Below are 13,740 nucleotides of genomic sequence, written 5' to 3'. Positions count from 1 at the left end.
CAGAGGAGCCCACTAGGGGCCCTCCTTAATCCATCTTATTAGCTTTTAATTGGTGCTATGCTGGAAATGATCATCTCTATATGTGCATTGAATAGTGGTAATCCTTAACAAGCGGTTTCTAACTGTAAATACACCTCTCTGACACTGCAGCAGTCCTTGGTAGCTTTTGGGGCTCCAAATCAATATAGTTCTTGGGGCCCCATGTAGAATTTGCACTGGCGCCTCAAGCTCCTTAGTTACGCTACTGAGTATCGGCATACACAGAGGTCATTTATGATGCTTACCATAGCAAGTCACAAAGGAAGGTAGGATAGAAAGGTGCTGGCACTGCAGCTAGGGGTTCAGGGAGGGTTGCAGGGATGCAGACCAGGTATCCGGTGCGATGCAGATAGACCAGCGTGCTCAGGCTCAGATAGACCTCATATGCAGGCAGAGAAAAGGATGAGAAATGCAGACACTGCTGTAAACTGCTTGTTTATTCATAACACATGGTGCAACATCGTGGATTCAATTGTATGCATATTGAGATGTAACATACCGGTTTGCACCCGTTTCGCGCAGATGCGCTTCTACGGAGGCAGCCTCCGTAGAAGCGCATGTGCGCGAAACGGCCGTAAGGCTCTCATCCTCCAGCACCCACCGCACAGCTTTACCAGCAAACCGGTATGTTACATCTCAATATGCATACAATTGAATCCACGATGTTGCACCATGTGTTATGAATAAACAAGCAGTTTACAGCAGTGCCGGCATTTCTCATCCTTTTCTTACCATAGCAAGTTACTGGAAAAACTGAACAATGGCTTCAGTCTTGAATAGATTACAATTTAAATATCCTTCAATAAGCAATACATTTTTCCCATTAGAAGTTAGGGATTGGCCTGGAATCTGTAAATGCTTCTTAACTCATACTTTGTGACATTGCTAGTACATTTCTGGCATTTTTGAGCAGCGGAATTTACCGAATCTCTCAGCGGATTAGGTGAACAATGCCATTTTTATAATTGCTGTCTTTTAGGAAGTGACCGAGAAATCCCTGGTTTTGGCATGAAGCTCCTGGCCATTTCACTTCAGTGTTCCTTGCAATGTTATGAAAAGTGTTATATAGGCTGCATTTGCTAACCTCCTTCCAAGTTGCTGTACAATGGAAGAAGCGAACAAGGGTACATACCATAATCTATAGATATTGGTACACCTGAAAATACAGACATTGGTGCATAATATAGATGTGATTGGCCATGTAAATTACAGTGACAATTTACTGTATGGTGATTAACAAATCTACAGCATTTTACAAGAAACAGGGAGAGAGCCATGCCCTTGCATGCTTACAATCCTATTGCTTGCCTAACTATGGCCTTCAAGCAGTTTCAGCAGACCCACTTTGTACAGAAGCTCAGCTGAGCAATGTTGCCAGACATGCCACACTTAAAGAGAACCCGAGGTGTGTTTAAAGAATGTTATCTGCATACAGAGGCTGGATCTGCCTATACAGCCCAGTTTCTGTTGCTATCCCAAACCCCACTAAGGTCCCCCTGCACTCTGCAATCCCTCATAAATCACAGCCGTGCTGTGAGGCTGTGTTTACATCTGTAGTGTCAGTCTCGGCTGCTCCCCCGCCTCCTGCATAGCTCCGGTCCCTGCCCCCATCCCTTCCCTCCAATCAGCAGGGAGGGAAGGGATGCTGGCGGGGACCAGAGTTCTGCAGGAGGCGGGGAGAGCAGCAGACTGACACTATAGAGATAAACACAGCCAGCTCTGACAAGCTGTTTGTCAGCAGCGTGGCTGTGATTTATGAGGGATTGCAGAGTGCAGGGGGACCTTAGGGGGGTTTGGGATAGCAACAGAGGCTGGGCTGTATAGGCAGATCCAGCCTCTGTATGCAGATAACATTCTTCAAACCCACCTCGGGTTCTCTTTAAAGAGAAACTCAGACCAAGAATTGAACTTTATCCCAATCAGTAGCTGATACCCCCTTTTACATGAGAAATCTATTCCTTTTCACAAACAGACCATCAGGGGGCGCTGTATGGCTGATATTGTGGTGAAACCCCTCCCACAAAGAAATTCTGAGTACGTACTCTTGGCAGTTTACGGTCTGTGAACCTTGCTGCATTATGGGAAATGGCTGTTTACAGCTGTTTCCAACTGCCAAAAAAACATGCAGCAGCTACATCACTTGCCAACAGTAAAAATGTCACCATGTAATAAATGTCAGAATATAAATCAGGGATTTAAAAGATTTTACAATGGACAAACACTGACTAAATCATTTATATATAAATATTGTAAAAATGAAGCACTTTTTTTTTTTATTACAATATTTTCACTGGAGTTCCTCTTTAAGGTGGCCATACATCAGGCGACTTGGCGACTGACCAAATATTATAATCGAATCAGATAAAAAGAGCATGGCCGATCGAAAATGCGACCAATTTTGGGCCAAAATTGGACATGCTGCAAGATGAAGGGCTGACAAACTTAATCGCATGCACGGCAGTAACGGCGTGCAATATTGGGGCGAGAAACGAATGGCACATTGTACTGGGGACAGGAACAGCGAGTCGGTGAATGTGGCGTCACAAGGCCCATTCCCTAGAGATTTCATGCTGAAATCGATCGGGAACCGGTCTGCGGAGTATGAGCAGGCAACAGATCAGATTAGATCAGAGGGAGATCTCTCTTTTTTGATCTGCCCATACATTGTCTGATATGTGGGCACCTTTTTCTGTACTTGTGTTTGTGCTTTTGAAGTCACTGGTCCACAGTATAATGTTATGTTGCTGGGTAGTGGTACAATATTATTTTGGTTTACAGTTTTTATTTTTTAAAGTACTTTGTACATGGCCTGTTTTTCAAAAGTGTGCATTATGCATTTTTAACTCCTTCCCTAATTTATAATGATGTTGGTTTCTGTTTTGCAGAACTATGCATCTGAAAATGAGCGGATGAGCAATAACGATGCTATGAAGACTTACCAAGATTTAAGTTAACTCTGCAGCATTTTTTCTTAGTGATGTCCACTCTTGGCAGTGCAATAGAGGAATGGAGTACAAAAAGCACAAGTGGCATTTCAGATCTTAGACACCAACTGATCTCTGGTGATTTAGCCGACAGGTTGTCACCAGTAAAGGCAATGGCTGCCATAGTGGACTCTGCATACAGTTCTTTTTCTGGTAGCTCTTACGTTCCTGACTATCAACCATCATTCAAACATGGAGTTTGTCAACTAAATGATGAACAGATCTCTTATATGGACTCTGAATATGTTAAGGCTATTTATAGTCCTACCACGGTAGAACACAAGCACTTGCAACAACATCTTTACTGTGAAGATTTTACAGAGAACACCATCAGTGGCTCTGGGGATTACTGTAGTTATAAAACCAAGCGTAGTCCTACAAGTAGTAGTAGCCTGTGTTCACCTGATCACAAAATAAGCCGCCACAGTAGTCAAGGTCATAGCCCCTTGTGGGTCATGGATTCTGTGCAGGGCAACTTGACCCAGTCGTATGCATTGACTGATGATGCAGACGGAAAGGTCCATCCTTATTTTGTAAGCTCAGTGCTCCAAGCTCATTCTGAAGATATGATCACAGTAGATGAGGCTAGAAGCATTTGTGATGAAAAGCATCTCATTTCCCACACTAACAAGTCAAATATAGAATGTTCTCCTGAAACAGAAGTCTGTGCTGCAAAACAGCACTCCGTAACTATAGAAGAGCAAGCCCTCAATAACCACTTTAATTCCTCTGCTGATGTTCACCTAAAGGATAGCAAGAACAAAAGCTCAAGACGCTCGTGGAATGAATTTGTGTCAGAGAAATTCCGTGTGTACAGGAAAAAAGCTGGTTCTTGGAAACCAGCTAAGGAAACTAATAGTTATAATTCTAATTATGAAGGAACAAAGAGTGAAAGCATAGAAGAACTGGCACATAATCAACAGAATAAAGAAGAATATCAGCAGCTGACCCAGAATAAAAAGGATACAGAGTATGGCAATCTTGAAAAATGGGATACTAAATACAAACGTCCTCATATAAGAACCATTCAATCCCTTTACTTTGCTCGCAGTGATGATATGACCGAGCAAATGTCAAAAGCACCAAATCACAATGATCCTTATGACATTCCTACTGTGAACAGCAGCCTCAGAAAAGATGCAACAATAAAACCTATTCCTTTGCTCTCTCAGCAGCAGGAGACTAGTAGTCCTTATAGTTGTAGCCTTAGTGAATTAACCAGTGAAAAAATCACCAAGGCATCAACCCCAATGCTTTATCACCTTGCTGCTGGCAGTGGCAGTACTTTGGTAATGCTGAACAGCTCTAACCAGTCTTATCAAACAGACACTAGCAAGGAATCTGATACATTTCAAAAGAAAGGTAACTTTCCAGTATCACAAGTAGCCGAACCTCAAAAACCCCTTCATAAAACAAAAAGTCACTCTCAGCTCAATGAAAAGCTCTTACATGAATTTGCTGAGGGTGATACGAGAGGGAGCCTAACCTCTTCTACTGAGGAAAGTTTTATGCTTGATTACCGGGAGAAACTTAAGATTGCCCAAAAGAAAGTTCTAAGGGAAACCTCTTTTAAAAGAAAGGACTTGCAGATGAGTTTGCCTATTAGGCTGAAGTTGAACCCTTCCAAAAGACCCTCTATTGATCATATAAGGTCATATTCTTTATCAAACACGCAGGAAGAGCCTACATTTGTGCAGCCAAAAACGTCATTGGATAATGGTTACACTAAGGAGGAGCAGGAAAGAACCGTTGTTTTACGAAGAGGAGGAAGAAAAAGACTGACAAAGGAACAAAGGAAGTTATGTTATTCAGAACCAGAAAAACTTGACCATCTTGGTGTTTATACTTCAGGCTTTAGTTGCCAAAATGAAGGATCATGTCAAAATAAATCGGGTCACTATAGAATGAAATCTCTAGATAAAGAACGAACCTTCTCTTCTTCAAATATTTCAAAGACAGAGCTAAAACAAATCCAGCACAATGCACTTGTTGAATATATGGAGCGAAAAACAAATCAAAGACCCAGCAGTGTTTACCAGACTCACACACAGAAGACCTCTGGAGTGCAGTCCCCTCCAGAATGGAAATCCATTTTAAATGAAATATCTGGAAGTGATATTTTTCCAGCCTATCACAAAAGGTCAACTGGAGCTTCCTCCTCCTATGATGCCTCCTGGAGTGACAGACCTCTGAAGATGTCCATGGTAGGAGAGTATGCACATTCAACAGACAAAATAGGGAGTAAAACCACATATGCTGACCAAGGTACCCTAGAAAACAACAAAATATACTCTAAAGAGTCAACTACTTCTGGTTGCCAAAAAAGATTTAAGGTAAATTAACTTTGGTGGGTAAAGCATGCCAATTTCCTTACAACTGCGTTTTACGATGATACACTTTTCATATATGTAAAACCGTGGAGATGCCCAAAGTATGTAAAACCATTAAAATAAATATAAGAAGCAGAGGTATGGTAATCTTACCTCTCCTGTAGTGGAGTAGCAAAAGTAGAAATTAAAAAGTCGACTGAGGTTTTCAAGAGTTAATTGCACAAACAGGCTTTTATTGACCTGATGAAGCTGGAGATATTAGAGAAACGCATTGTGTGGACCATTTTTTGTGCAATAAACACTTGAAAATCTCAACAGAGTGCCCAAGCTCGGGGTGACCCAACACTACTAGCAAAGTATAGGGGACCAAAAGAGACTGAAAAGCCCTCCTACTAAAAAAGCAATGCTTAGTAGGGCCTTCTTAAAACAGAAGGTATTTGCGATAATTCAGATTTAAGTGTAACTGTGGTTACCCACAATACACCACTGCTGAATATGCAAATTATCTCTATGCCCCTGAAGCCAGGCTTACCAGTGGTTCTGGATGTAAGCCTGGCTTCAGGGGGCATAAATAGACAATTTGCAGAATCAGCAGTGGTAGATTGTGGGTAACCACAGATACCATACCTCCCAACTTTTGAAGATGAGAAAGAGTGACACTTAAGCCATGCCCCCTGTGTGACCCTAAACCACACCCCTACTTTTGCAGGAGGGTGACGCTGAGTGGGAGGAGGTTGACAGCTGGGGGGAGAAGGGTGCCAATGGGTGGGAAGAGGGTGTGCGGAGGAGGGTGCCAGTTGGATGGAGGAGGGAGCCAGTTGGATGGAGGAGGGAGCCAGTGGGTGCGGAGGATGGTGCCACTCTGGGTTACAGGTGGGTGGAAAAAAAAATAGAGGAGCTGGCCGCTGGAACACATGGATAGGTGAGATAGATGCCCGCACGGCTGCACCAATACTCTGCAAGGGGACACTGGAAAGGGGGGGCACAGGGAGGGAGGAATAACGTCGGCCCTCCTCCGTGCATATCCGCATTACTCATCTTCGCACAGCTGGTGCCTTGATCATTTTTCCCCCTCCTCTGCCCAGCCTACACACAGGGGGGGGGAGGGGCTACCACAGGACACAATCCTGCTGAATGAGGGACTGTTGGGGGGGTCTGCAGATACACACTTAAATCGAAATTATCGCAAATACCTTCTGTTTTAAGAAGGCAAACCACACTGAAAATCTCCACTGACTTTTTGATTGCTACATTTTCTACTCCATATAGGAGAGGTATACCCCTCCTTCTTATATTGCTTTTAATAAGTTTGTTTTATACATTTTGGGTGTTTCCACCATTTTACGTTTATACTGATCACACCTCTTGGGAAGTTGTATGTTTAGAGTCATTTTTCAAGAGTGCATTGACCAACTTATCTCACTAACTGTCCCTTGTACCCTAAGGTATCCACACACAACTTGACTTACTGTAGATATGCAGCAGATTGAATCACTGTGATCAAAATTATTAATGCAAATGTTGACCGATCGATCTGATTTCCATCTGACATTCAGTTGATCGGTCCAGATGGAAAATTTTTGTTTGATCACCGGCAGGTCGGGAGTGTGTTGCTAGCGGCGTTCGATTCTGTGACGACCGACGCAGCATAGCGGCACCAATAATCTCACCTGTCCGGCTGGTGCGGGTCCCCGGGAGCCATGCTGTCATTTCTTCTGACTGGCCGCCTTCTCCATGTCCTCTTCACTTCCTCTCCCATCCTGTGACAAGCCGAAGTTCAAACAGTAGAGCGCCCTTGCAGAAAGCGACAGCTGTGGCTCCACAGGTTTTGAATCCATTTCATGCTGAAATAGATTCAAAATCTGTGTGCAGCGCGTGGGCAGCCAATCTGGTGGCTATCAACCAGTGTATGCCTACCTTTAGAGAGGCTCACAATCTAGTGTCTCTAAAGCTACATATACATACATATACACTTTTCGTGATTGATTATACAATCAACTGGAAATCTAAGGCTAGCTATACACTACTTGATGTAGCAAAAGCTAGATCCCTCTCAGATCATAATCTGATCAGAGCGGGTTGTGTCTGATGAAATTCTTCCAGTATATCATAAATCCATATATTCATCATGTCTATGTAGCTTAACCATAATGCTGGTCATACTGTACAATTTGTAGCAGATCAACAGAAATCTTGACAAATATTGCTCATGCTGCCATAACCATAGCTATTTTTGGTTGTTTTATCGATTAAACATTGATCAAACATGTCCTCACTTTATTGCATCTCAGGTGCCAGAAGTGCCTGCGGGTGACAGCACTATGTGATCAACTTTGTAAAGCATTGTGCAGATTTTCATTAGATTTTATTAGATGCCCAATAGTTTGCAGCCAGCATAACTTTCATTTCTGAAGTAACATGAGAACAAATGAGAAGGAAATTAACTAGATCTTGGCTTTGTGGTTGAATTTCTGAGGCACATTTATACATGTGATGTCAGCCTGATTTCAGCTGTTCGGGTTTCAGCTGTGCACTGGGCTACAGTTGAATGTATAAAATATCTTTGCAATCTATTTCAGAAACCCCTCAGTATATTTAGTTACCTGAAAATAGCATAGAGGTTTCAAAAGCTCTTCCCAATGTAATGCTATGGGTTTTTTTACAAAACCTCATTGCTCCAGTGTGCACAGACACATAGGATAACATTAGCAGCAGATTTAAAGGGGAACTGAAGAGAGAGGTATATGGAGGCTGTCATGTTTATTTCCTTTTAGACAATACCAATTGCCTGGCAGCCCTGCTGATCCTCTGCCTCTAATACTATTAGCTATAGCCCCTGAACAAGCATGCAGCAGATCAGGTGTTTCAGTGGTTCAGACTTATAAGTCTGATCTGACAAGACTAGCTGCATGCTTGTTTGTAGTTTTAATCAGATACTACTGCAGAGAAATAGACCAGCAGGGCTGCCAGGCAACTGGTATTAATTAAAAGGAAATAAACATGACAGCCTCCATATACCTCTCTCTTCAGTTCCCCTTTAAAAACTCAAAATGCTCAGAAAAACTCCTCTGGTGTGCACCAGGCCTATATGATGATTTTTCAGCCCACTAAAAAAACATTTTAGTAAAGTGGATTGTACAATACACTTATATTCCAGACTATACATTTTCTGGAACTTTTAAAAAGGTAAAAATAGATTTAAAAAATTATTTTCATATTTAATATACAGTAGTACTATGTGTTGCTCTTCAATGTCCATATACTGATTGCACAGCTGTGTGATAAGTATGATAAGAGACATGTTTGAGCAGCCTAGGTATTATTCTGTGACTTGTAGTTCTTTTAGGTATTGCAGTTTTTTTGGTAATGTTGGAAATGGCAGTTCAAAAAAAGTCCTTAAAGTGAAATTAAACTCCCTAAAGTATAATTGAAGTACTTCTACTTGGATACATAAAAGGACATTTTGAAAGCATTCCGTGTTTGTCAGGTACTGGTAAGACAGTTGTCTTTGATGTAGGATTGGAGCTTTTGACCAGGGTTCGAATAAAACCGTAAGGAGTCTTTGGGCAACTCTCCCTAAATTATCCTGGTCACCTGTGGAGCGTGCCTTAAGTGGCTGAAGCCCAGAAGCGTTTTGAGCCCGCCTGGAGGAAAACGTAATATGTTATGTGTCTTGTTTTGTCTGTTTGTAAAACCGTTTACTTTCAATACAGAAAGCAGTAAACCTGCTCTCCTAATCTGTGCTAATCCGAAAATGTAATTATTGCTAGCCAGGATAAGCTCTCTGCCTGGTCTCTTCACTCGGTAAAGGGGCCCATACACTGGTTGTTTTCAGCCATCGATCAATCGATCGATTCTATGGAATCGACCGATCAGAAATCGATTCTATCAAATCCATCGATTTGCAGTCGATTTCAAACTATTTGATCTATCTGACGGGATGGAAATCTGGGTTGATCTGCTGCTAGCAGAAGTGCTAGTGCTTTTTAAAGCACTAGCGCAATTATAATTGAATGGCAGTGATCTCACTGCCGTGATTACAGCCAATCGCAATTAACGGCGACCGCGAAACGTGTTGCCTGCAGCATGTTGCCACGATTCTCGGTTGATTGCGATACAGTGCTTAGACAAGTGCTGATTGCGATTGTTGGGAATCGCGGAAGTGTACAATGATTTTACCGCGCTAAAATCACCCGCGCTAATCGCTACCATTTTGCCCTTTTAAGCGTGAATGGGCTCTAACCCCCTTCCTCCTTTGCTGAATAGACACCTTGCTGATTGCTTCCCCTCCCTCCTCTCCTCAAGTGAGAGTGGAAACACCAGGCAGATAGTTTTATTTTTCTGCATTGAAAGTAAACATTTTTACACAAAGAAAATGCTTTCAAATGTTCTTTTGTGTACCTAAGAATAGGTACGTTAATGTTAATTTAGGGAGTTTAATCCAATGTAAAAGCCCAATTCTAGAGTGTTAGGTTTTTACGGAAAAGAGTTAATCTCACATAAGAGGAAAAGAGTTAATCTCACATAAGAGGAAATAGGACAACAGAGAAAACCAAAAATGGTTCTAACCCATTTCCAAACTATCCAAAACTGTTCCACCCCCCTCCTGAATTTGTGCTCAAATCTTGCCTCTTCCTGTTCAGTAAGGCTGCACCTGTTCCTGTCCTTGAACCACATTACCTAAAACTGCCTACTGAGCGTACCCAAGAGGCTGCAGCTCAAGCGATTTGAGTCCACCAGGAGAAAAGCGCAATATAAATGTTATTTGTCTTGTCATAAATGGATTAATCATTATAATCACTAAAGGCCACAATTGATAATTTTCATAGGATTTACTGTACTCTTCTTTTCCCCATTACAGCAATCCATTGTAATTAAAGAACAACCGAGGCCACTTGTAACATGAGGAGATAGATGTGTATGTACAGTGCCAAGCACACAAATAACTAGGCTGTGTTCTTTTTTTTTTTCTTTTTTTTTCTCTCTGCCTGAAAGAGTTAAACATCAGGTATGCAAGTGACAGTTTCTGCCCGGGTGGGACTGGTCAGGCTATAGCTCAACCCTCACTGATCAGTAAAAACAGCCATAAAATACTTTCCTGTTAGTAAATGGCTTCTGAGAGCAGGAAATAAATAAAAAGGGTAAATGATTCATATATTTGAGCTCTGGCATACTTCAATCATTGTGTCATTGAGCAGAGGCAATGAAACAGCAAAAACTTAACAAATAGATTTAAATATACAATAAAACTGTGGGATATCTTAAAAAGTCATTTTTAGGAGGAGGAGGATAGATGCAATTGTTTTTCTCATCCGTTTATTTTTATCTCTGATGTCCTTTAAAGGAACATTAATTACAACAGCAGATGTGTTGAGTTCAGCTAGAAATCTGATGGGTATATAATGTGGTGCATTTATCTTATTGCTATTCTAGTCAACGTGGTAATCGAGGAATATTGATCAAGAGAGGTTTTTGGCTTTGCCAGCACTGCCATTTCCTGGATTACTGACTACTGCCTTTACATGATACTGATAGATGCAGTTTTTCATGTAATTCTTGTCAATTTAACTTTCTGCCATTCACTCTTATGTGAAGAGTCTATGGATGCGCAAGGGTGAACTGATCTGCTATGGAAGAAAAACATTCACATACAGTTAGTTGTTCATTACTAAAGACTAGGGATGTTTAATAAGATGCAAGTAATTATGAGCTGATGCAGAATTGTGGGATACATTTTGTCCATAGTCAAGCATCATACATTTTCTATAAAATTTGCATAATTCTGCATCAACTCAGAATTATTTGAATCTTATTGACCATCTCTATTAAAGACCTGCCTCATAGAAGCACTCTTCTGTTTGTGTGAAAGATCTTCAGATAGTGCTCTATATGACACTAACGCAGCCAATTACTCACAGTTCTTTGATTTCCCTCAGACTCCTGCGAGGCAGATGGCTTTCTCTACATCAGCTCTTCACATCGATGACATGACTTCCGCTAATAGGTAAGTGAAAAAGGTTGTGTAATCTCAAATTACAGCAGAATCTCAGTTATCTGGCTCCTACAGTGAATGGTGAGTGACGGATAAATGTAGTCTCTGACTGCTTGAGGCCCCACTCACACTTAGAAACGCAAAACGCTGGCGATATTTGCCGGCGTTTTGCAGGAGTGATTTTTCTGATTTCACGCGCAAGAATCACTGAACACTGTGGCGATTTTGCCGCGATTGCGTTTAGCGCTTCTATAGCACTGAAACGCGATCACCGGCAAATCGCCTGAAAGTGGTGCAGGCGACGAGTTTGCGTTTCGTGGTTTTGGGCGATTTGCGGCAATTAGCACAAATCACCCAAGTAAGAACGGGCCCATAGGGTTTCATTACACTAGCGCTTTTAAAAAGTGCTAGCGTTTGAGCGTTTTACCGAAATTGCGGCAAAACACTCTAGTGTGAATGGGCCCTGAGAGTTACTACAGTATTAAAACAGGCATAATACAGTACAATACCTCTTACCATTGTATACCTCTTATCCTTTCCACACTGTAAACTGTGTACTTATACTGAAATACAGTAAGACCTCCTTTACTCTAAATCAGTTGCTCCCAGTTATGGTGCCCATACATGGTACAATTTTTTTCATCCAATCTTACCATTTCTATGTAGTAAAAGGGTAAATTACGTGAATATACTGAAAGGATAATTTAGGCAGTTCCCTTATATTACATAGAAATGGTAAGATTGGATGAAAAAAATTGTACCATGTATGAGCACCATTATAACTGTAAGGACAACTGATTTTCAAAGTAATTTCCATGTTTTCTTATGGCACAGTTCACACTTAACTCGTTTTAAATGAAATCTTTTTCACAATGCACTGCTATAGAGAAGAAGAAGGAAAAAAACGTGTACCAACTGATTAAGTGTAAGCAATTCAAGGTTGGCTGGCACACCAAAGTCAGTTTCCAAGCAAATTTATTGAATGTACAGCATACATTTGCTTGGAAACTGACTTTGTGCCAGCCGACCTTGAATTGCTTGTACTGGATTGATGCTGCTTCTACATCAAGGCTGAGCACCCAATGATCCATGGCAAGGTGTGCCTATCCTAAACCCAATACTGAACTGATTAAGTGTAAACGGGGCCTTACACTACGCAAAACAAATTCATACATATAAAGACACACCACTTAAAGTGACACTGAAGCGAAAAAAAACCTCATGATATAATGCATTGGTTATGTAATACGAATAATTAATAGACCATGAGGAGCAAAGAAAATATTGTCATATTTTCAGGTATATAGCTTTTTTGATAATATTGCATAAATCTCTAATAATTGCAGTTTCCACAATACACTCAGCGTTTTAAATGATTTCACAGAGCAGGCTAGTGACCTTTTGAACTTTTCTCTGCAGAAAAAAACATAAATAAGAAACAATGAGAGACCGTTAAGATAAGTGCTTCACAAGACAGTGCTGTCCACAACTTTATGAAGTTGCAGAGCTCAAAGAACCTTTTTTGCACAAATAACAATTAGTTTCTTAATTCTTCCTGTACTAGAAAAAACATGAGTTTCTTAGCTGTACTATACATACAAATCATTATATCATAAGTTTAATTTCACTTCAGATTCCCTTTAATGTAACACAGCTTTATCACTGTATAATACATGGTTAAAATAGCTTTGAGCATCCTGCAAGGTTGGGTTTTTTTTTTTTTACTGGTTGCTTGAGCATTCTGGCTGAGTTTGGATAACTGAGCGTCTACTGTAACAGTTATATTAATGTGCATCTACAGGGAAGAAGAAAGAGAAAAACTAAATTTTATGCCCAGTTCACACTAAGTTGGACCTGTATTTTGACAGATCGGGCAGCAGACGCAAAATGGATGGGCATAAACCAGCAAAGATTTCTTGTGGGCCAGTTCCCCTGCATCCATTTGTACCATGTCCCTTTTTTGTTGGCTGCTTTTCTGTGACAAAACATCCCTGTGCGGTACACATTTTGTGGTTTTATATTCATCCAATGAATGGCACACATCCATTCTAGACCTCACACCAAATCGCAAAACGAGTGCACAGCATGTCTGTCCAATAGGGATAGGCTATTGCTCCTGCTGGGTGTGTCGTAGCATGATCAGAGCTTTAGGCAGTAGTCACACCTGACTGTCAATTTTCAGTTTGTGTTCTGCGTGCAAAAAGTGCATTTAAGTGTGAACTAACCCATTGATTAACATTGGCTCTCAGTATAAATGCATTTCCTATGCAGAAAACACGCACAAAAACATACTAGTGTAAATGTTGTACAATAGTATTAAACTAGCCACAACATTTCTGCTTTCCTTTAATGTGGTCTGAAAGCCAGCATTTCTACTTTGCTCTAAAAGATTCCT

General features: G+C 41.1%; 1 protein-coding gene and 1 long non-coding RNA gene across 6 annotated transcripts in view; one reads left to right on the top strand and one right to left on the bottom strand.

Moving 5' to 3' along the window:
- The window catches only part of LOC137564101 (uncharacterized), a 142,571-nt gene that overhangs the window by 49,916 nt on the left and 78,915 nt on the right, over positions 1–13,740 (bottom strand). The gene's annotated exons all lie outside the window — the stretch shown is intronic.
- The window catches only part of SHROOM1 (shroom family member 1), a 217,279-nt gene that overhangs the window by 167,313 nt on the left and 36,226 nt on the right, over positions 1–13,740 (top strand). For 4 of the 5 annotated variants that reach the window (XM_068277467.1, XM_068277465.1, XM_068277468.1 and 1 more), the window contains 2 exons: positions 2,925–5,356; positions 11,290–11,357. In XM_068277467.1, the coding sequence (XP_068133568.1) occupies positions 3,017–5,356; positions 11,290–11,357 (2,408 nt within the window). In that variant the 5' untranslated portion in view covers positions 2,925–3,016. The remainder of the gene's footprint in view (positions 1–2,924; positions 5,357–11,289; positions 11,358–13,740) is intronic. The other variant, XM_068277469.1, reaches the window with a different exon arrangement.

This window comes from Hyperolius riggenbachi, chromosome 3 (genome assembly GCF_040937935.1).
Source record: "Hyperolius riggenbachi isolate aHypRig1 chromosome 3, aHypRig1.pri, whole genome shotgun sequence".
Classification (NCBI taxonomy): Eukaryota; Metazoa; Chordata; class Amphibia; order Anura; family Hyperoliidae; genus Hyperolius; species Hyperolius riggenbachi.
Note: the sequence above shows the minus strand (reverse complement) of the source record. Positions and strands in the feature narration are given on the sequence as shown.